This window comes from Coptis chinensis, chromosome 4, assembly GCF_015680905.1.
Source record: "Coptis chinensis isolate HL-2020 chromosome 4, ASM1568090v1, whole genome shotgun sequence".
NCBI classification, from domain to species: Eukaryota; Viridiplantae; Streptophyta; class Magnoliopsida; order Ranunculales; family Ranunculaceae; genus Coptis; species Coptis chinensis.
Genome location: NC_141459.1, coordinates 33,794,859 through 33,818,521, shown reverse-complemented (window position 1 = coordinate 33,818,521; position 23,663 = coordinate 33,794,859). Strand labels below are relative to the sequence as shown.

Here is a 23,663-nt window from a genome sequence, read left to right as displayed (position 1 = left end):
TTCAGACTTCAGAGACTGGGACAGTAAATTCATTCTGAATGCACGTACAACAGATAGTTATCTACTATACTTTCACACTTACAAGTTGAGGTTCGAGTCTAAATGGTCTTATGTTCCGTAAGTCACTTTTAGCAAAACTCAGCAATGGATGCTTTAAAAGTTGTAGAGAGACATGGATGAAGTATAAAAGTTGCGGAGAGACATGGATGGAGTATGTAAAGGTTATGTTTGGTCAACCTTACAAATGTAGGCAGTTTATGGGGAAGATTGTGTTTGTGGTTGGATTTGACCGAGTTCGTTCTGAGCGAACTGCCTTCTCTCTGCTGGGGGGAGACTTGAATCAGGTCAGACATAGTTCCTGTCCCCTTTATATAGAAAACCTTGGCAGTCCTTCCTCTTCTTTAGCGTCAGGTCAGATCCTGATCTTCAGGTCATGATGGCGAGTTATGGCGATTGATGAGGTGCACGATTGAAATTGCGGCTTTGAATGCATCAGTAAAAGCATACGTTACTAGCCGTTATGAAACGGGGTGAGCAAACATTATGAAGGTCGCTCCAGGACCAGGTCGTCCATTCGACTCGAGTCACTTTAAAGTGAGGTCGTAGGGTGAGTGTATGAGGTCGTTAGGTGAGGTGAGTTTGTTGGTTCTCTGCGAAGCGATTTGTCATGAGTTCTTCGGTAAAGGTGTCTTCTGATAGTGTCAGTTCGTGATGGAGAGACAGTTTGGTTCGCTATGAAGCGAGCTGTTATGAGAGGGGAGTGCTATCTTGATGAGTTGTGCTTGACGTGTGTATAATATACATTGGTTGTGTATATTAACCCCTCACACAACCCCCTCTCATTAGTTCATTCCTGTTCATTGGGGCGAGCTGATGAGAGTTTAAGTTCACACGTGGGAAGCATATAAGGTAATGACTAGACGTCATTTACTTGTGAGTGATTCGGACTTTGTCATGGGGAACGAGGTGGTTGAAGCTGTTGTGAATGAACCGAGAGGTGTGTGTGTCTTTCAGCTCGGATGAGGACTGGTGGTAGCCTTGGGGGCAGTTCGAATGCTGGAAATAATTTGTCGCTGCGTTCTGTTAGTAAGCGTCTTGTGGGTGAAAATGACCGAGAACATCTTCTGCGCCCAGAAGGCTCTTTCTTTGATCTAGAGGAGGTGACTGTGGCAGTTCGACCGCCAAATTTGAAAATGAAAGTCGGTGATGTTGCTGATAATGTGGGGACTATAGGAACTTGTGATGGGAAGGTGGTGATAGATGGTCCATCTCTCTCTAAAACTATTGACCTTAGTGAGTTTGACTTGGATGTTTTTTATAAGGAGGTCGGTAGTGCGACTCTTGTTTCTTCTCCTACTGTGAAGCAGAGAAGTGTTATGAAGGATTGTTCTAAGGGGATGCAAACATGGAGCCAAAGTACGAAGCTAGATAGGAGTCTGTTGTATGTTCATCCTAAGATGGGAAAAACCCATTTGGTGAAGTGATTTGATTGTAGCTTCAAGTCGCCATTGGTGGCGAGCTGCTTGTTGGATAGTATTGTTTTGGATGGTGATATGAAGGAGTTGGTTGAAGGCAAGGAGTTGGTGGATAATCTGAGATCCATGGATGTTAGCCTATGTTATATAAGTACTCCATTTTGTGTCGCTTTTGTGGTGTTTTGATTTTTTCTTTCATGAGGACTTTAATTTGTTTTGCAGATGCTTGCTGGTTACCAACATCTGAACGATTGGCTTTGGTTGGTGATACCTATAACAGGAATCTAGATGTGGCTCATGCGGAGCTGGAGAAAGCTAATGAGGAGTTGGTGAATGTTTGTTATGTTTTGAAGAAGAAATCTGACGATTTGGCTAGAGGTGCAAATGGTGCCGATCTAACTTTTGATGTTCCTGTTATGCTTTTCGGAGATCGTCATGCTATTTTATCCGACTCTGTTGATGGAGTTATGGATGATGGGGGCATATCCCCATAGTTTGAGTAATGTAATGTTTAAACTTTGCCTATTACGTTGGAGTGACGGATGTTGTTTACTTTTTGGACTGGTTTGAGTAGGTCGTTACTTGATGCAATCATGCTTTTGCGAATTGGTTTCTTGATGTGGTTCGGGCAGTTCTTTTGATACTATGGAGCTTTGTGGACTGGTTTCCTGAGGTAGCTCGAACAGTTATTTTGAGTAGCTTTGATGATCTCTTTTGATTGAATGTTCCTTTGTTTTTAGCGTAGTAAAACTCTGTTGATGTTGTTGTGGGAGCTATAATCTTAGAAGTATAGTTCCATAGCTTGTAGTTTTATGCTGGAACGCACCTAACTTTAGATCGTCTTGTGTATGAGTGAACAATCTTTAGGGTTGGTGACGCTTCAGTAGACTGAGTGGCCATTCCATCGTTGGGTTGCTCCTAGCCTCAGATTTTCCTGCATATGAGTGACCAATCTGTAGGTTGGGTGGCGCTTCAGTAGACTGAGTGGCCGTTCCAACGCTGAGTTTCTCCTGGATGAGGTCGTCCACCCGGCTTGAGTTACTTTGGAGTGAGCTCGTGGGGCGAGTACATGATGAGCTGCTCCTGGCTTCAAATCGTCCTGCGTATGAGTGATCGACTGATCTATAAGTTGGGTGGCGCTTTAGTAGACTGAGTGGCCATTCCATTGTTGGGTTGCTCCTAGCTTCATATCATCTTGCATATGAGTGACTGATCTGTAGGTTGTGTGGCGCTTCAGTAGACTGAGTGGCCATTCCAATGCTGAGTTTCTCCTAGATGAGGTCATCCACCTAGCTTGAGTTACTTTGGAGTGAGCTTGTAAGGCAAGTACATGATGAGTTGCGCCTGGACGAGGTCGTCCATTGATATGATACCATCATAGGTCGATCCTGAATTGGCCCTAGAAGTTTAGTTCCCCAGTTGGTGAGACTATTTGCCCAGTTGGAGTCACTTTGGAGTGAGCTCGTGAGGTAAGTTCAAGTTGAGTTGCTCCTAGCTTCCGCTTTCCATTGGTATGATACCATGATAGCTCGATCCCGAACTGGTCCTAGAAATATAGGTCCCCAGCTGGCGAGACTATTTACCCGGCTGGAGTCACTTTGAAGTGAGCTCGTGAGGTAAGTTCAAGTTGAGTTGCTCCTAGCTTCCGCTTTCCATTGGTATGATACCATGATAACTTGATCCTGAACTGGTCCTAGAAATATAGGTCCCCAGCTGGTGAGACTATTTACCCGGCTGGAGTCAATTTGGAGTGAGCTCGTGAGGTAAGTTCAAGTTGAGTTGCTCCTAGCTTCGGCTTTCCATTGGTATGATACCATGATAGCTCGATCCTGAACTGGTCCTAGAAATATAGGTCCCCAGCTGGCGAGACTATTTACCCAGCTGGAGTCACTTTGGAGTGAGCTCGTGAGATAAGTTCAAGTTGAGTTGCTCCTAGCTTCTGTTTTCCATTAGTATGATACCATGATAGCTCGATCCTAAACTGGTCCTAGAAATATAGGTCCCCAGCTGGCGAGACTATTTACCCAGCTGGAGTCACTTTGGAGTGAGCTCGTGAGGTAAGTTCAAATTGAGTTGCTCCTAGCTTCCGCTTTCCATTAGTATGATACCATGATAGCTCGATCCTGAACTGGTCCTAGAAATATAGGTCCCCAGCTGGCGAGACTATTTACTCGGCTGGAGTCACTTTAGAGTGAGCTCGTGAGATAAGTTCATGTGACGACTGTTGAATTTGATTAGATCTTTTGTAAGTCGTCAACATGGCATTTTAGTTGGTCTAAAAAAGAAATGTGACCTTGCACGTGGCTGTTAATATAGACTAATGGTAGAAGATACGTCCAGATTGGTGAGGTGCTTCTATCGGTGCATTTGTTTATTGGCAAAACCCCCAGTGTATGGTTTGCGCTGTGCGACTATGATAATGCGTTGATCTTTGTGTGGGCATATGACTGGTATCGATCTGCTTTGAGTATGTGAGATTGGGGGCTGTTTGTAGCCAGGACGTATTTGAGCGTACAACTGGTTGATTAGTACGCTTCGTACTATGTGGTTTGGTGACGTCTCTTTTGAGTAAGAGTGAATTTTGAGTTAGTTACTGTGTTTTTCGTATGGACGGAGTTTCTTAGGAGCATCGTCCTGGTGTAATGTTCGTCTCCCTTTTATGGGAGAGTCGAAGTGTGACTTCGTGGTTATCGTAATTCGTTAGTCATTCTAACGTGTGTGTGGAAGTGAACTGGTTTGACATTGTGAACTAGGTATTTTTCTATACTGAATTGTTAGTACGGAGAAAAACATGTTCCATGAAAGAGGGATAACTTTATTGATGAACATAAAGGCAAAACATTGGTGAAATAAAGAAAACATGTCGAATGGACCTTTGTGAAAGCGTAGATACTCCTTTGCTCAGATGATGACAGTTCTTTGCGAACTGTGCGTACTGTGCTGAATTGGCTAGTGTGCGCTGCCATACATCGTCGTTGTGCTAAGTGACCTAGATGTAAGTCGGTGAATCTGGACGATATGGGTGGATCCACTTGCGAACTGGGAGCATGGAAGAGGGGGGAGTCATGTTCTGATCTGGACTTGACTGTTGGGACGTGTGTTAGAGTAAAAGCCCCAGTAGTTCGACCTCTCTTTTGTTTTTGTGGTTCGCCACTGTTGGCGTTTTGGTGGACGTAGTCCCTTTGTTTTGGACCTCTGCTAGGTTGTTGCAGTTTGTTGTCAACGAATTTCTTCAAGAGTCCTTTGCTGATCAGGTATTGTATGTAATTTCTCAAGCACTTACACTTGTCGGTGTGATGGGAGTGAACTTGGTGGAATTGACAGAACGGCTGACCGGTAACGTTTGGAATTGGTTTGATGTCTGGATTGAAAAATGGAGTGTTTCAAATGCTGTTGAAAATGTGGCTTAACGATTTGGAGAGTTTTGCAGATTGAGTTGTGCCATGGGGGTTAACCAGTTGATTTCTGGAATCGCTAGGTACTCATATAGGTAACCTTTATCGATAAGGTCTTGAGTGTAGCATTTCAAGTGCTGACATTCATTGGTGTGGTGGTTGCAGAGTTGGTGATAATAGCATAAGCAATTACCTGGTTTCTTGGGGAGCTTGTCTGCTCTCAGGGGGTGGGTTAAAAATATGGAGTGCGTTTGATTTCCTCGAGGATTTCTTCCATTGGTTTGGATAGCGAGTAGAAATGTCTGCTCTCTCGTCGTGTTCTTTTCTTTTGGTGGTTTGAAGCTACTTCAGGATTGGGTATTGCGTTCCTCGTGCTATATCTGTTGTCATGGCTACGATGGTTCTCTAATTCGTATGGAACTGGAATGTACGGCGTGCTCCTTATGGTTGCGCTGGTTCGGTCTTCTAAGTAATCTTCTGGCTAGAATGGTTCGTCGGTGTTGAGGGCGTTGATGCCGGATGCAGGGCGCCCGATTAGGAGTGATGTTCTCCTCAGGTTCTGGTTGTCTTCTTCTAAGTTTGAGATTGCTTGTTGCATTGTACTCACGGCAGAAACAAGTTGCTTGACTGAATCCATGAGGATTTCCATGCTTCGTGGGCCTGAGAATAACGACTTGATCGTGTTGTTTTCTCTAGAAAATCGACCCACAGACGGCGCTAATGTAAAGGTTATGTTTGGTCAACCTTACAAATGTAGGTAGTTTATGGGGAAGATGGTGTTTAGGGTTGGATTTGACCGAGTTTGTTATGAGCGAACTGCCTACGTATCAAGTTCTCTCTGCTGGGGGGAGACTTGAATCAGGTCAGACGCAGTTCCTGTCCCTTTTATATAGAAAACCTTGGCGGTCCTTCCTCTTCATTAACGTCAGATCAGATTCTGGTCTTCAGGTCATGATGGAAAGTTATGGTGATTGATGAGGTGCGCGATTGAAGTTGCGGCCTTGAATGCATCAGTAAAAACGTACGTTACTAGCCGTTATGGAACGGGGTGAGCGAGCACTATGGAGGTCGCTCCAGGACGAGGTCGTTCATTCGACTCGAGTCACTTTGAAGTGAGGTCGTAGGGTGAGTGTATGAGGTCGTTAGGTGAAGTGAGTTTGATGGTTCTCTGTGAAGCGATTTGTCATGAGTTCGTCGGGGGAGGTGTCTTCTGATAGTGTCAGTTTGTGATGGAGAGACAGTTTGGTTCACTATGAAGCGAGCTGTTATAAGAGGGGAGTGCTCTCTTGATGAGTTGTGCTGGACACGTGTGTAATATACATTGGCTGTGTATATTAGCCCCTCACAGAGTATATTAGAACTAAAGGTTTGTGTGTTTGTGTTGTGGTTCACAATATCACAGTTACATGTATCGAGTATTCCTTACGACAGCTTCACAAAAACTACCACAAAGGAAAAAGCTGGTATTAAAGCCTTTGCATATTTTTAAGGGGAATGAGAAGGCAGCTATCAATCTTTTGACGTATGAAGTATCCTGATGCTAACTACAGCTGGGCATGGTGTTGGAGTTATCCCTCACATGAGGAGAGAAAAAGAAGTTCAGTTTGCATAAAGAAGGCTGAGCGCATGCGTGCTCAGTTTGGTCTTGCCCAAGGCGCGCCCGCGCCCATGCCGTGAACAACTTCTAGTACTTTGAGGGCACGCGCGCTCGACATTGGCCTTGCCGAGAGAGCGCCCGCGCCCATGCCTATTTTTGGGGTTTCTAATTTGCTACAATAACCGCAAATTTGGAAGGGCAGTATAAAACCCAAAATAAGGTTTTGGAAAACCTAAGCAACACAATTGAAACCCAATTTTGAGAGCTATCAAAATTGAGAGATAACGTTTACAGAGAGACAAGCCTGTAAAGAGAGAGGAGTGATCTAGTAAGGTGAGAGACAGAAAGAAGTGATTGTAATCTTCCTTCCCACTTTATAAAAGGATTAGCTCTTGTGGAAGTAGGCACCATTGGCTGAACCACGATATATCTTTGTGTTGTGGTATGCGTTTTACTTATTTACATTATTATCTGTTGTTAATAGTTGTTTAGAGAGTTGGGCATGTTAGCTTAGTTGTAGTTGATATTTAGAATTCGTCTGGAGTTTAAGTGAGTTCAAATACAAGTTATCTGTGTAGTGGGGATCAATTGGTATTGGTATCAACCCCAACAAGTGGTATCAGAGCCAGGTTAGATTAACTTAGGATGTTATCCAAATTTTGCTCGAAAGGTGTTTGACTAAATTCCTGAGAGAAGATTTGAGTTTAAATAACTTGTAGAGATGGACCATTCTATGAACACTCGCATGATTAGTCTGAATAGAGCTAACTACACCATTTGGAAAGCTAAGATGAAAGACTTGCAATACTGCAAGGACTTGGCACAACCCATTGAGAATGGGGGAGAAAAACTGGAAACGATTCCTTTGGCTGAGTTGAGCAAGCTTGACAGAAGAGCAATATGGTATATTAGACAGTGGATTGACGACAGTGTCCTTCACCATGTATTCTATGAGACTACTGCTTTTGGCTTGTGGAAGAAACTCGAAGACCTCTATGAGAGGAAGTCGGCCGGAAATAAAGTGCTGCTCATTAAGAAGTTTGCCAACACAAAGTACAAAGAGGGTTCTTCAATGTATGAGCATCTTAATGAACTGCAGAATACCATCAATCAGCTGCATTTGATGAAAATTAAATTAATATGGGTGAAAAAGTTGAGGCTTTGTTCCTATTAACCTCTCTACCCGAAAGTTGGGAGACGTTAGCAGTTTCTCTTAACGGAACCGTAAATGATGGAGTTATTTCCATGGAGATGGCTACCGGGGCATTGTTAAATGAGGAGACAAGAGGGGTTCAAGAAGCAGCTCCTCTCACTCAGAGATACTTGTCACAGAGAAGCGGGGGAGAGGTAAAAGCATAAAACCATCTCATTTTAGAGGTAATGACAGAAGCAAATCTAGGGGTGAAGCTAGAACTCCTAAAGCAGAGAGGCAATGTTACTATTGTGCCACCAAGGGTCACTTCAGGTTTGAGTGCAGAACACTGAAGAGGGATGAGAAGAATAATTGTGTACATGAAGACATGGTACAGAGGAACGGAAACACAGGAAGAGATACTACCGTGCTAGTCGACGATCTAGTGGGAATTGTGTCAGATTGTGGTGTGTGCTGTCTTAGTATCTCATGCCAGGATACAGAGTGGGTGATAGATACAGGAGCATCCTATCACATCACACTGCACAGAGGATTCTTCACTACCTACAACTGTGGTGAGTTTGGTGAGATAAAAATGGGTAACAGTGGAGTCTCGAAGATTGTAGGCATTGGTGATGTTCATGTAGAAACCAATGTCGGCTACACCTTGACACTTAAGGATGTAAGACATGTCCCTGATATTCGACTAAGCCTAATTTCCACTGGGAAGTTAGATGATGATGGCTTTCTAAACTTGTTTGGTAACGGGGTATGAAAACTGAGCAGAGGTTCCATAGTAGCAGCCAAAGGAAAGAAAACTTGCTCTCTTTACAAGACACATGCTAGTTTGCGTAAAGCAGAAGTAAATGCGGCAGAAGAAGAAGCTTTCTCCAAACTATGGCACAAGAGACTGTGTCATATGGGCGAAAAAGGCATGGAAGTTCTTGTCAAACAAAAGGCCTTGCCAGACATCAAAGGTACACATTTAAATAGATTTACTCATTGTTTGGTAGGAAAGCAACACAGGGTGTCTTTCCAAAGATTCCTGTCTCACAGAAAGGACAATGTCCTTGAGCTATTTCACACTGACTTATGTGGTCCTATGAAAGTAAAGTCCCACGGGGGAGCTTTGTACTTCTTGACCCTCATTGATGATGCGTCAAGAAAGATATGGGCATATAGTCTGAAGACCAAGGATAAAGTACTTGGCATGTTCAAAACTTTCCATAGTATGGTGGAAAGAGAGACAAGAAAGCCTTTGAAGTGTATTCACTCAGATAATGGGGGTGAGTACATAGGGCCGTTTGAAGAGTATTGCAAGAGTTATGGGATTCGTCATGAACAGACCGTTCCCAAGACACCGCAACAGAATGGTATAGCTGAGAGGATAAACCATACCATTGTAGAAAGGATGAGATGCATGTTGTCTCATTCTAAGTTACCTAGAAGTTACTAGGTAGAAGCAATGCGTACAGCCGTGCATGTGATCAATCTATCGTCGTCAAAGCCTCTGAATAGTGATTATCCAGAGATAGTATGATCAGGCAGAGATGTTGATTATGGGTACTTGAGGGCATTTGAGTGCAGGACATTTGTTCATATTCCGAAGGATGAGAGATCCAAGCTTGATGACAAAGCCAAACAGTGCATTTTTCTGGGTTATGGGGATGAGAAGTTTGGCTACAAACTCTATGATCCGATTAACAAGAAGGTAATCTGAAGTCGAGATGTTGTGTTCTTAGAAGACCAAACCATAACAGATTTCGAGGAGGGTGAGAAGCTACATGCTTTCACTAATGATCTTGTTGATTCAGAACCAGAAGTTCCTATTGTGGAACATGCAGAAGGCATTGAGAATGCAGAGAACCATGAGTTTGAAGGTCATGATGATGATCCTATTGCTCATGATGGGATATAACCTATTGGTATAGAAGATGCAGATGAAGTACATGAACCACCATTTGAGCAAGCAGAAGTGCATCCTCCTGAGCTATAAGAAGCTGGGGTAAGGAGGTCTGACAGAGAGAGACAAACTTCAACCAGGTATCCACCACATATGTATATTTTACTATCTGATGGTGGAGAACCTATGTACTATCAAGAGGTTCTTGAAGGTGCAGACAAAGAGAAGGGGTTGAAGGTCATACATGATGAGATAGATTCTTTGCATAAGAATCACACTTATGAGTTAGTTGAGAAACCGAAAGGAAGAAAAATTCTCAAGAATAAGTGGATCTACGAAGCCAAGCATGAGGAGAATAATCCACACCCAAGGCACAAAGCTCGCCTTGTTGTGAAGGGATTCAGTCAAAAGAAAGGGATTGACTTTGATGAAATTTTCTCTCCTGTAGTGAAGATGACTTCTATCCGGGTGGTATTGGGTATGACCGCAAGTATGAACCTAGAGGTTGAGCAACTAGATGTCAAGACAACTTTTCTTCATGGAGACCTTGAAGAAGATGTCTACATGGACCATCCATAAGGGTTTGAGGCCAAAAGCAAGGAACACTTAGTATGCAAGCTGATAAAGAGCTTGTATGGGTTGAAGCAGGCACCGAGATAGTGGTACATAAAGTTTGATTCCTTTATGGCGTAGCAAGGATACAAGAAAGCAGCTTCTGATCATTGTGTGTTTGTTCAGAAATTTCCAAATGGGGATTTCATAGTGCTCTTGTTATATGTGGATGATATGTTGATAGTTGGCCCAAACATCAACAAGATATCCAAGCTGAAAAAAGACTTAAGTAAGTCCTTTGAGATGAAAGATTTGGGTCAAGCAAAGCAGATACTTGGGATGCGGATCACTCATGACAGAAAGAGTGGGAAGTTGTGGCTTTCTTAAGAAAGATACATTGAGAAGGTGTTGAAGAGATTCAACATGGATCAAGTGAAGCCAGTCAGTTGTCTGCTTGGTGGCCAATTCCGCATGACCAAAGAGATGTGTCCAAAGGGTGAGCATGAGTAGAGTCAGATAGAAAAGATTCGTTATGCATCCGCAGTGGGCAGCTTGATGTATGAAATGGTATGTACAAGACCGGATATTGTTTTCGCCATTGGTGTTGTAAGCTGATTTCTGTCAAATCCGGGTAAGGAGCATTGGAAAGGTGTTAAGTGGATATTGAGATATCTCAAAGGCACTTCCAAATCGTGTTTGTGTTTTGGTGGAAGTAAGCCCTTACTTGAAGGCTACACTGATGCAGACATGGAAGGTGATGTTGACTCGATGAAGTCCACTTTCGGTTATCTGGTTACTTTTGCAGGGGGAGCAGTTTCTTGGCAATCTAAATTGCAAAAGTGTGTTGCCCTCTCCACTACAGAAGTCAAGTATATTGCAACCACTGAGTGTTGCAAAGAGATGCTATGGATGAAGATGTTTTTCAATGAACTAGGGCAAAAGCAAAAATAGTTTGTAGTTCTATGTGACAGTCATAGCACCATCCATTTGAGCAAGAATCCGAGTTTTCATTCTAGATCCAAGCACATACATGTGCGTTATCATTGGATTAGAGAAGTACTTGAAGACAAGCATTTATGTATCGAGAAGATCCATACCGATAAGAACGGGTCGGATATGATGACCAAAGTCTTACCAAAAGGTAAGTTTGATGTTTGTTGTGCTACCGTCGAAATGGTAGCACACTCCTCCTGTTGATTTTGAAATTGCATGGAGGTATCCCCCCTCACTGTTCGGGAGGGGGAGATTGTTGGAGTTATCCCTCACATGAGGAGAGAAAAAGAAGTTTAGTTTGCGTAAAGAAGGCTGAGCGCGCGCGCTCAGTTTGGTCTTGCCCAAGGAGGGCCCGCGCCCATGCTGTGAACAACTTCCAGTACTTTGAGGGCGCTCACGCTTGACACTGGCCTTGCCGAGAGCGCGCCCGCACCCATGCCTATTTTTAGGGTTTCTAATTCGCTACAGTAACCGCGAATTTGGAAGGGTAGTATAAAACCCAAAATAAGGTTTTGGAAAACCTGAGCAACGTAATTGAAACCCAATTTTGAGAGCTATTAAAATTGAAAGATAACTTTTACAGAGAGACAAGCCTCTAAAGAGAGAGGAATGATCTAGTAAGATGAGAGACAGAAAGGAGTGATTGTAATCTTCATTCCCACTTTATAAAAGAATTAGTTATTGTGGAAGTAGGCACTATTAGCTGAACCACGGTATATCTTTGTGTTGTGGTATGCGTTTTACTTTTTTATATTATTATCTGTTGTTAATAGTTATTTAGAGAGTTTGGCATGTTAGCTTAGGGCATGCTTGTTAAATTTTCCCACTTGAGGGGCAAATATGTAATGGGAAAATATTTTCCCACTTCAAAATTTACCGGCAAACTAACTAGCGAGAAAATATTGATTTGCCGCTGCTTGTTTCGTCAATGGCAAACGATTGGCAAATTTCATTTGTCAGGTTTTCCTCTGCTTAATAACACAAAATTGGCAAACACAACATTCGACAAATCTACTGTTCAATGAATTCAACCCTAGTTTTGAATCATTAGCTTCTCTCACTCTTTCTCTGTGAAGTGAAAGTTAGCCACCTCAACTCTATCTCCTTTGACTTTACTGTGATTGAATTAACATATTTCGCAAGGAGATTTGGTTCATCTCTTTCTTCAATCAAGGTGAGAAATTATCTAGGTTTCACTCATTTTTTTCTTCATTTGAAAATTTATGTTTCTTTTGTATTTTATTCTTTGCTGTTTTTGAATGAATTTGTTGTTCTTGGTTGATTAATTAATAGAATTGTGTTTTGTCGAGAGAAGAGTTTCTCTTTAGTGTGTGTTCTTATTTGATCAATTGTTGATTGATTCCCTTCTTTTGAGTCTGGTTGTCCAGCATAATAACCATAGTAGCTCACAAGCATCTAGTTTGCAATTAAATCGGGTTTGCGGTCATATCTTCTATTGCACGCAAGTGCATCGCCAAAGTTTATCCGGCAGCTTACGATGTAGTCATGTTCTGCTTGTGACTACCCTTGTATCCCATTAGGGACCTGGGTTCAATCTCAACAACCAGTTTTACTTTGGTTTTGGGGGGTTTAATTTGAATGAGTGTCGACAATTTTGTTCCATCATTTGATTTGTTTTAAGGGCTTATTGTAGATTCCAGACTTCTTGGACAATTATTTTAGTTCACATTTAACTTTTTTTTTCTCGTAGTTATGGCAAATCGTCAGCATACCCGTTGGTCTCCCACGATGGATAAGATCCTAATTGAATTGTTGTTGGATCATACTGTAAATAGTACGAGCAGAATGTCAAATAATGGATGGGAGTGTGAGACCTTGTCCATGATGGCTAGGGAGTTGAATCAACGATTGAACTCGTCAGTTGGGGATGGTAATGTACGTTCTAGGATGAAAACGTTGAAGAGAGATTACATAGCTGTTAAAGAACTTCTCGAGAGTACTGAGTTTGGTTTTTCATACAACCAACAAACCAAGTGTATTGACGCTGATCGTCAAGCATGGGATGCGTATTTCAGGGTAATTTACTTGACTATCTTGTAACAAATTATTACTATGTTTATAACCATACCGTGCTTGTTAGAAATTGTTTATTGTTATAGGCACATCCCGCAAATGACACCTAAAAGGGAGGATGTTTACCTTTTTTTGAAGCTTGTGTAATTTTTGGGAATGACTACTCACTTCATACTCGAATGTTTGTGAAAGCTTTGGGCCGCGTTGTTGGTGACACTCCACAAGCTGCGAAAGTGTACTTGGTGAAAGCTTTGGTGAGACACAAGTTGAGAGTGCTGAAAACGCTGTGGACTTGGTGAACCTTCCGTGTGGTTGATGATACTACCCCTCCCTCCCTTCAGTGGGAGTATTCATTCCCTGCAGTGGAGTATTCATGGCAGATAGACTTCGTATTTGTTGAAGTGTGTGTTGTTGTGTGTGAAGTGTAGGCGAAAGTGTGTGGTGTCTTCTTTGGTGTGAAGTGTGTCTTTGCTTTGTGAAGTGTAGGCGAGTGTGTGTGGTGTGCTGCTGTGTGTGAAGTGTGTGCTGCTGCTGTGTGAAGTGTAGGCGAGTGTGTGTGGTGTGCTGCTGTGTGTGAAGTGTGTGCTGCTGCTGTGTGAAGTGTAGGCGAGTGTGTGTGGTGTGATGATGCTGTGTGAAGTGTAGGCGAGTGTGTGTGGTGTGCTGCTGCGTGTGAAGTGTGTGCTGCTGCTGTGTGAAGTGTAGGCGAGTGTGTGTGGTGTGCTGCTGTGTTTTGACACTGAACGAAGAGGAGACTTTGGATTAGAGGTAAAGATGACCAACTAAAACTGATAAAGTGAGAGTGTTGATGGGCGAACTACTCACTCTGTTGAGTACCACAAATAGTCTGAAGAATCTCTTGTAATATTAATTTGCTCCATCAACCCGGCCTTTGTAATTGATTTGTCATCCTAGGAGGCTGCTTGTTCGTTGTGTGACTTCTGGGTTCTGAATAAACTAGCGCAGGCTCACACATCTTTATCGCTTTATGGAGATTTCTCAAGTGGCCATATTTGGGTTCATTTAAGTGGGTGAGTGACATGGAAAATATTTGACCTATTGACCATTGTTCGACCCTATCAAGTAACTATGTTACGTTATATTGATTTGCATAGTTACGTGTATGTTTTATTTTTAATTTTCTGCTAAAGATGTCAATGTTTTAATGATGTTTAAATAATCTCACTTTAAAAGCAGGTTTGTTAGTCACTGCACCAGTTTTAAGTGGAATATTTGCACCATATCTTACCATTCTAACGTCAGCATACTACTTGAACTTGGTAGCAGCAGCAAGCCCTCCTCCGCCAGAGACACAAATGCACAATAAACCCCATTGAGGCATTGACCCTGAAAACATCACAACCACCCTGATTTCATTGTGCAAGTATAGGCCGGGAACTTGAATTTGGCTTTGTACCAATGAACAATCTATAGGTTTTGGATTGCAGCTTCTGCTCTTACCAGCTGAAGTTTGAAAAGTACATTTTGCTTAAATGATTTGAGGGGTACCAAGCAGGCCTTTACAAAGTTTTGATCACTATAAAATGGCTTTAAACTATATGAGCTTAACAACAACTCCTTCCGGATATTGAAAATCGACAAAGAATTTTCATTTTAAGCTTCGGTTAAGCTATGTGATTACTAACTAAACCGATCGCCTTCAAAAAGAAAATGTCGACCGAACCCATTTAAATTGATATCCGCCATATGACCATTCACTTTCTTGTTTCAGAAATACCTATATAATAGACCCTTTACAAACATAAACTTGGCTGGCAGCTATCAAGAAACATATTGGGGTCTAAAATACTCTAAGCCACCTCCCCACCACTATGACTACAGCTATGGCTACCGCTACCACAGTCACGCACACTCAATGGCAATGTCACTTATAATGACCACTGTAAGGACAAGGACAAGGACAGCTATCCCTCACAGTTAGCGAGTGAGGGATATTCTTACCTCCTGAACAATTTGTAGAACATTTTGAGCATAACATAACCCATGACTGAGCTTTCCACATTGTCCTGTAGGAGTTCCAAAGCTTGCAAAATTAATTGATGATACATGCCTCCCTTGTTCACAGCTCAACCGTACTTCAGGGATGGCAGACATGACTTCAGAATTTGGCTTCCAAGAGTCAACAGCTGGAGGATCAAACTCTGATACAAGCGAACATATTTCCTGATCTGTCCGAGTTAATATAGAGATTTTTGAAGGGTCTCCTCCGATTTCTTCATGGAGAACCAAAAGATTTTCCCCAGAATGTACCCAGGAGCGGGGGACATGATACCTGAAATGGAGCAATGAATGATGTCTGCGTATGACAAGAAGGAAATCAGGGAATATCAAGGCAAACATAACAATGTTAAAAACAATAGCTTTAATTGATAAGCAGTTAAGTATAACTCTATTTAGTAATCCTAGAGATATTTTACAAACACAAAGTCAAACAACCTGAAAATAGTATAGTTGAATTCATGTAATGATCCAGCATCTTCTGTCTCTTTCTTATTGTGTTGCTTGAATTGCTCAGAGTATTATATATGCTTCTGGAATAAGGTGTTAAGTCATAACAAGTCTTCGATGCACACATAAAACACACCACCTGAACAGACACACACTAGCAGCGCACACACAGACCACCTGAAATAGTGTCTGCACTCACCTACACAGAGCACTCACACAGTCTGCACTCACCTGCAAAACTGATGCAAAACATTCGAATACGACGCAAAGAACAAGACTTGGTTCAAATGTAGATTTAATTAATAAATTACAATGCATGAACAAAGACGAATACAAAGTAAAATATCCTTACATCAACAAAGATGAAAATATATAAGTACAACCTTACACGAACAAAGATAACTTAATACTTGGTTCAAAGTCTTTAAATTACAACGCATTCGACTACAACACGAAAAGTAACATAATCATAACAGCAATTAAAACAACTAAAAACACAACTATCAAATACCGGATGTACACCCAATCATCACGTTGCTCAACCACATTATGTCCCATCTTCTCTATTGGTGCATTTGGAATGTCAGAAGGTTTCATAGCAATTTGGGGAGTTGCAATCATCGTCTGGGTCTCTTCAACGGGTCGAATGCACCTACTTAGAATAGATGTAGTAGACATTCTACGCCTAAGGTGAGCGGCCAACTTTTCTTCAGCTTCTTTTATGGACGGGCATCCATAGAACTCCGCATCTTTATAGCCTTTTACTTGAGTTTTACAATCTTCCCAATCTTTGTAAACTCCACGAGTGAAGCCTTCGAGGACTACATAGCAAAAATGCCTCCCCATATCTGTATCACAACTCTAATGTTAAATTTGAAACTAAACATATGTACGTGGACTATCACCATCAATAGCATTCAAAAGCCACATAAACTACCAAGTTCTAGTATCCAAGAGCGGATAAAATACCAAGTTCTAGAACGGATAAAATACCAAGTTCTAGTATCCAAAAGCCACATACATTCATCCATATACCAAGTTCTAATTCAAACACTCATACACTACACACTATATCCAAAACTTCAGATGTGATGGATCAGCCAACTATATTCTATTTACTAAAACCAACTATAAAACATCACATTATAGAAAAAATTCGGCAGAGTCTCCTTTGTATTTCTGACATTTCATATGCACACATCCTGTTTTAACCTGAAAATCCAATAAAAATACATCCAAGGCTTATATAAAACCTCATGCCTCAGTCGTAAACTCAAGAATTAAACCAACTTAAATCAAAACCCAAGTCACATATACAAACAATTATTTCAAAAAGTTTACTATCATTGCTCCTAACTCAACTCACACGATTCCCAGTTCTTGTGCTAAAAGCACCGTCACTCGATCCACGTGTCAGAAGAGTTTCCTAGTGAGCTGGTAGAAACCTATCCTCGTATCAAAAGAAAACTACATAAACTGTATTCTTAAACAACCAGACATGAAGCCTTATATAAAAGACAACACAATAACCAACGTTAATCTATATAAAAGACATGCATTCATACATATAGTTAATTCTAATTCAAAATATCATACATATAGTGAATTCTAAATCAAAATATAATTCTAAAATATCCAAAAGACACAAGTTAACGGCCTACATTCTACTACTCGATCTATTTCCCTGACTGCTCAAGCTTTCTCATAAGCCACGAATACTTCAACTGAGGATTACATATCCCCAAAAAGAACTTAAGCAAGGCCTCATTCTCTACCAACAAATCAAGGGCCCTCAACATGAGATCAGGTTCCATGTTAGGAAGTTCTTCTAAAGCAGTGATTAACAAGGTGGAAGGGTCAACAGGAGTGAAGGCATTAGTTAGTTGACGCACTGCCTCGGTCAACTCCTTGAAATCTGGGGGTGGAGGCATGGCCTCAAGACCAAGACGAGACCTCTTGCGCTTCACTAAAGGAGGGGTAGTAATCGCGCCGACTACCAGCTTTGTGTAATAGAATCACCAACTACAAAGCTTTCACCAGGTGAACTATCACCATCATTGGCATTAGGATGTGGACTTGGAGGCTGACTTGACTCTTCCTCTGTATTCTCTGCCCCTTCATCTCCAACTTCTTCATCTAGAATCACTACTTCCTCATCATCGTGTCCTGCATTGCCCCCTTCCCCAGTTGCCACATCACTCCCAAATACAATACAAGCTTCCTCAAAATGAGGAAACATCTTCTTTCGTAGAGGCCTCGCTGTAGGATGGGCCTATAACAATAATCAATTGCTTAGAAGATATTGTAATAATAAGTAGTTACAAGTTAGTAAAATATATTACCTTGCAATACTCTTCCCATGCCACATGATCAGCATCAATACATTTAGTTTGTAGGTTGTACGAAAAACCAAAACCACTAGCCTCGACAGCCGTCTTGGCAGCAAGGTAATCTTTCTTCATTGTTTTCAGCCTAGAACGTACATTGTCATTCCCGATTGACATATTCAATCGTTGATTCACAAATTCAAAGAACCTCTTTTTAAGGTCTCGGGCTTCCACCCATTGTCCGACTTCCTACCTAAACCATTTAAAGTCTTTTCTAACAAGACCTCGATTAAGATCTCATCCATTGAGGGGTACCAACGAATTTTCTTATGCCTGGGAATAGGTGGTTTGGTCACCTTACCCTCACTAACCACACCCTTACCCTTGGACGAGTTGCCCGCCCACCTAGCCATAACTGTTAGAAGTATCATTAAAATACAAACAAAGAAATAAAAAAACAATATCAAATTCATTAATAACTAACAACCTCTAATAAGTATTCATTAAACAAATTCATAGATAACAATATCCATTAAAAACCATAATTAATACAAGCACCAATTCACTAATAAAAATTCACATTAAAAAGACAACGTGATCCATTATAAAAGATAATTAAAACACTATCACATATTTAATGTGGTCCCATGGTATCTTGCCACATCATTAAAGCCAAAGCATCTCTCCAACTTGTCCAACCGTGGGCAGGTACCATATCAATTGGTACTTGTTGGTCCTCATTACCATTAGTGCCATCCTCATTAATGCCCACATCCCCATTTTCCTCATCCCAACTCAATTCTTCATCGGTTAACATACTGTCTGGGTTTTCCTCCCTCAAGAAATTATGGATAGCACAACATGCAAGGATTACTTTCGTATGTACACTCGTATCATAATAAGGAGCATGCCTAAGACATGTAAAACGTTTCTTCAACAACCCGATTGTTCTCTCAACAACCATACGCAATGACGAATGCCTAAAATTATACAACTCTTTGTAATCTTGAGCATCCTCTGTGCCTATGTCACGGAGATGATATCGCGTGCCATGAAAGGGTGTGAGGAATCCCGGGACTAATGCGAAACCAGCATCCGTAGGATAGTACTTCGATCCTGGGACGGTATCATGTTAAGTTTAGTATATGACATTTTTATGTGCTAAGATAGATTACAATTATAAACCTTGACATACCAGTGGATAGAGTAAGTTTGTGCCCAGGGCGAGATACGACACTCCTCAAGACTCGACCATCATGGGCAGAACCCTCCCATCCAACAAGTACATAAGTAAACTTCATGTCAAATGTACAGGCAACCAACACATTTTGGCTGACGACACCCTTTCTATTACGATATCTACCCTGGTCTTCCAGATCTACTTTGGTAGCAATGTGAGTACCATCAATAGCACCCACAGCGTCCTAAAACCAAAAATGGTTGTTAACGACAATTTTATAAGTCAAAAGTTTAATAGAATGGACATTAACATGCTTCTATATCTCTCTAACCTGAAAATACTGATGCCATTCTTTTGTTTCCGAGCACTGCTTAGGAGAGTTTGCAGCGGTAGCATTATTGACCACTTCTCTATATAACCTCAAAACCACTTGCAATACCACATGGAAATAACGATGAACTGTTTCACATGAGCAGAAAAATTGCAACTCAATATTTCGTTGTTGCATGTCATGCCCGATTGTGTACAAGAAATACGCGACTTGCTTCTCGACTGACAGATACCGGCTGTCATTAAGACCAAGTCCGCGCAAACGGAGGCAGAAGCGACGAAACATTTCTCTATTCATCCTCAACATGTTATGACAATAGCGGTCACTGTCCATATAAAACCTTCTCAACACAACACTCCATTGCAGATCCATATTCCTACGCGGAGCCCTAGGTACGGGTGTCTATATAGCTCTAACAACCCTACGCCTAGTCATATATATCCTATACCACCAATCGTAGTATGCCATCACAGCTTGAGCAATAACAACAACCACCAAAGTCGCGACTACCCTACGCTCACGTGTAGTTCTCCTCATTCTACACAAATTCATAAAGTGTAATAATAAATAACAACTAAAATATCCACAAAGTCGAGATACAAATACATATATACGGAATGACTAACAATAATATAAAGTCATTCTGAACAAAGTGATCTATCAAGAAGATCAAGAAAAATTTTGGCAAATGAGAGAAAGTGAGTATGAGAGAAGAGAGTGAGTACGAGAGATTGCGACCTAGGGTTGATTCAATTTGGCAAATGAAGTGGGAAAATTTTGGGCGATTTTCCTCTAGCAAAATATATCCATCTCGGAGATAGATAAATTTTTCCCGCTTGAAGTGGGAAAATTGGGTCACGTGATGTGTTTGCTGGCAAATGAGAAAAGGATTTGCCAAGTCCTAAAATGGTACCAAGCAGGGGAAAATACACTGTTAAGTGGGAAAATCTGGATTTGCCAGCGGGAAAATGGGTTATCAAGCAGGCCCTCAGTTATAGTTGATATTTAGAATTCGTCTAGAGTTGAAGTGAGTTCAAATACAAATTATCTGTGTAGTGGGGATCAATTGGTATTGGTATTAACCCAACACATGGAAGACGATGGTGGAAAATATAAAGGATGTAGAATCCTCTTTCATTTCTTGTCTTTTTTACGCTTTCTAGTAGGAATGCTGAATGCCACCTCTTGGCCTATCAAATTTGCTTGGTGGGTGGAACCTGATGGCACTCGAGACTTTTGTATGTACCAAACTAAAATTATGTTTGTTCTTATGAATGAATAAATGCAGTATTTTATCAGGATTAAAAAAAAAACACACCACCACCACAACAACAACAGTCAGCAAGGCAGCACGCGCGGAGCCAATAATGCACAACATATGCATTTTTTTAAAAATGCATATTGTTCACTTCAAAATTGCATACAAGAACTTAAGCATAAAATCCATCTGAGAGCGACAGAAGTATAAATCATTCTCGATGTTACCACTTACTTACCACACACACACACACACACACACAAACACAAATTTTCCTTGAGAAAATCTCCATAATTAGAAACCAAAATGAATATGATGTATATAACATTTGACCTGCATAAGTTACAACTTACAACCTTCGGATTTCAAAGTTACAATACCTCAAAACCACAGATACTCCACCAAATGTGGTGCCTCCATGAGCGAGCTTTAATCAAGTATAGATCAAATCAATGATGTGCGTCAAACCTCCTCAACATGCCTTCTTCCCTAAAATAAAATTATTATACAAGCAATCCATCCATAATGCATAAAATGTATAATTTTTGAAATACGACAGGCTGCAAGTCATGCATCTAAAATTTAAAACTAAAAGTGCAAACTGAACTGTTTTTATCAAAACACTCACACATGAGACACCCACTTATCCAGCAACGTCAATAGAATCAGCTACACTTATGCCACCAATCAATACAAGTATCAACACCAAGTTACTGAGTCTCGCTGAGTAAAACACATTTCTATAGCCAAGTAGATCTCTACACAGAAAACAGGGTGATTGACCCATGGCATTCCACCCTGCCAAAAATGCCTACGAGTTTGAAGAGGAAAAACTTCGTTTTACAGCGCATGGTTTGGCGCACAAGAAAGAAGATTTTACATTATTGCATTGGCCGAGTACCCTAGGGAAGCTTTGCCAACTTCAACATAAGAGAGAGAAAGCCTTACATTTGGGGAGTTCGGTTGAAGGCATTTGCCGCAGACAAGGCGTTTGGAGTTCCAAGTTCAGAGGTAGTGTACACAAGGGAAGATGAAGCCGTAGGCGCACCCACCTTCCTTCCTTTCGACATTTGTGCTCTACACTTTGAACGCCTCTCTCTCACAGCAAGCGTCTGATGCACTTGCGTGCAAATGAAGGATATATACATGCCAGATGGTTTATTGTGCACAAGCTTTGAAACCAACAAATTTGAAGAAGGGGATGACAAGTTCCTACTTTTTAGCACCCCGCAGGTATTCAAATCAAATCACACACAAAAGAGAAAATCTTCTCTCACATAACACACAAATTTTATTAATCAAAAACATAATTTGGCCTGAAGCTTACTAGTTACAACAGAAAACATACAAAGTTTAGAAACTAAAATTACGTAAAAAATCGCAATTCTATATTAAATAAATAAATAATAACAAAAAATAGCCATTTGAGTGGAACGTACACTGCTAGTAAAAATGATGTCACAGTCTTGTCCGACAAACTTTCTTCAACCAAAAGACGGCAAGCAAACAAAGAGGGAGGTAGTACCCTAAGGCCCAAACATCGACAAAAGAACTACGATTTCCCCCCAATAAGTTTATCAGAAATAGAAAGTTCCATAAAAAAGTTAAACAGAACATTCAGTGGTTGTATAACATGTATATAAGCTAGGTAACACAGACAAATTTAGCTCCAAGAGATCCAAACACCTAATACGTATAAATGAAGTGCTAACTTGTAATATTCGTAAGTTCAAAATGTTGGGATTACTTTAATCCTACGTCTTTAAAATGCTAATATATTATTGATAAAAAATAGTAGTATTCATCACACAACACACCACAAAACATTTTTGTTTTACTCCTACTTTTAGTTGTACTTTTTTTGGAAAGACTAATGGTCCCTTTCTCCAAAAAGTCATTCTCTTATATATAGAGAAACTTTGAGAATAGATAAGTATGTAGAGTGCGATCCACTTAGGATTTTTTTTTTTTTTTTTCTAAGTTAGTTTTCTTTTAAAATGGGTGGAGCCCCTTCACCGAGAAGGGGGTGGTAGTGCCTCGATGACAGGGGGGTTCAGCCTCAGTGAGGGGTCGTGTTTCCCCTGCCATGTCCTCAGTAGGAAGTGGGGTGGTGGGTGGAAGGTGCCTCGTGGGCTATATCCACTTAGGATTCCAAGTCTTATATTAAGAGAACAAGTCCTTTGTCATACAAGTACTTGTACTTGATATATTAAAACATTTTTAATATATATCTCTTTAATATGGAAAGTGCCCATTAACAAATCCATATTTACAATAAGGCCCCTGAAACTTTCAAGAAAGTCCTTTCCTACCATTAATTATATCTAAGTCCCTCCACCTTATTTGTATTCACAATTAGACCATCGGGAATTTGTTCTTCACTGACACACCCATGTCTAATTGACCCAATTTGACATTTAACATCAATTGAGCATTAAGAAACTATTTCTTATACCGGACGGGTTTGAGCTTAATTTGTTATGTCACAATTTCCTAATACATAACTCCGTAAAGTGGTGGGTCCTTTATTAGAATTCGTGATTCAAGACGTCCTACATTTATTACCCAAAATGTTAAGTCTAGTCTATGAATAGACATTACTTTTTAACGTCTCAAAGTAATAAATTTGAGACACAATGAATTTTCACAATTTCTCAAGTCTAAGGATTAATTGGTAGAGTGAGATTTGCACACTAACCTTAACAGCAAATTTATAGTGTGTTCTCACTTTGATCCCTTCAGTGTCAGTCATGTGACTACACCAATGTACAAACTTAGAGTCATACTCAAATGATTGAGATATCATCATTCTATCATATAGCAGTTATGTATATTACAGTCTTATAAAGTGAAGCGTCCGACTTCACCCCTAACTGTGAACATTCTAGGTAAATAGATACAATCAAATCTCCTGCACATGACTCTTCATATATTTGATTGTTCTAATTCTATTACCTATGGAGCTTATAGTTTCATCATATGATATTAGTTCACCTATATGCATAATAATAAGATTC

General features: G+C 40.8%; 2 protein-coding genes and 1 long non-coding RNA gene across 5 annotated transcripts; all 3 read right to left on the bottom strand.

The window, feature by feature from the left end:
* Positions 1–15,872: 15,872 nt before the first annotated feature.
* Positions 15,873–22,454, bottom strand: LOC147503284 (uncharacterized). 3 transcript variants are annotated; one of them, XR_015221976.1, is made up of 3 exons: positions 21,595–22,413; positions 21,027–21,444; positions 15,873–16,398 (listed from the first exon to the last, which is right to left on the bottom strand). It is a non-coding gene; the product is annotated as an uncharacterized LOC147503284 (long non-coding RNA). The 3 variants fall into 3 exon arrangements; XR_015221975.1 differs by having other exon boundaries at positions 21,027–21,135; positions 21,275–22,411; XR_015221974.1 differs by having other exon boundaries at positions 21,027–22,454.
* On the bottom strand, positions 17,544–18,073 carry LOC147503286 (uncharacterized). Its single transcript, XM_086603691.1, has 2 exons — positions 17,893–18,073; positions 17,544–17,822 (listed from the first exon to the last, which is right to left on the bottom strand). Exons 1-2 carry the CDS (start codon positions 18,052–18,054, stop codon positions 17,544–17,546), a joined length of 441 nt encoding a protein of 146 aa, XP_086459817.1. The 5' UTR covers positions 18,055–18,073.
* On the bottom strand, positions 18,350–20,853 carry LOC147503285 (uncharacterized). The gene is made up of 3 exons (XM_086608024.1): positions 19,389–20,853; positions 19,073–19,301; positions 18,350–18,993 (listed from the first exon to the last, which is right to left on the bottom strand). Exons 1-3 carry the CDS (start codon positions 19,758–19,760, stop codon positions 18,512–18,514), a joined length of 1,083 nt encoding a protein of 360 aa, XP_086464150.1. The 5' UTR covers positions 19,761–20,853; the 3' UTR covers positions 18,350–18,511.
* Positions 22,455–23,663: the final 1,209 nt, after the last annotated feature.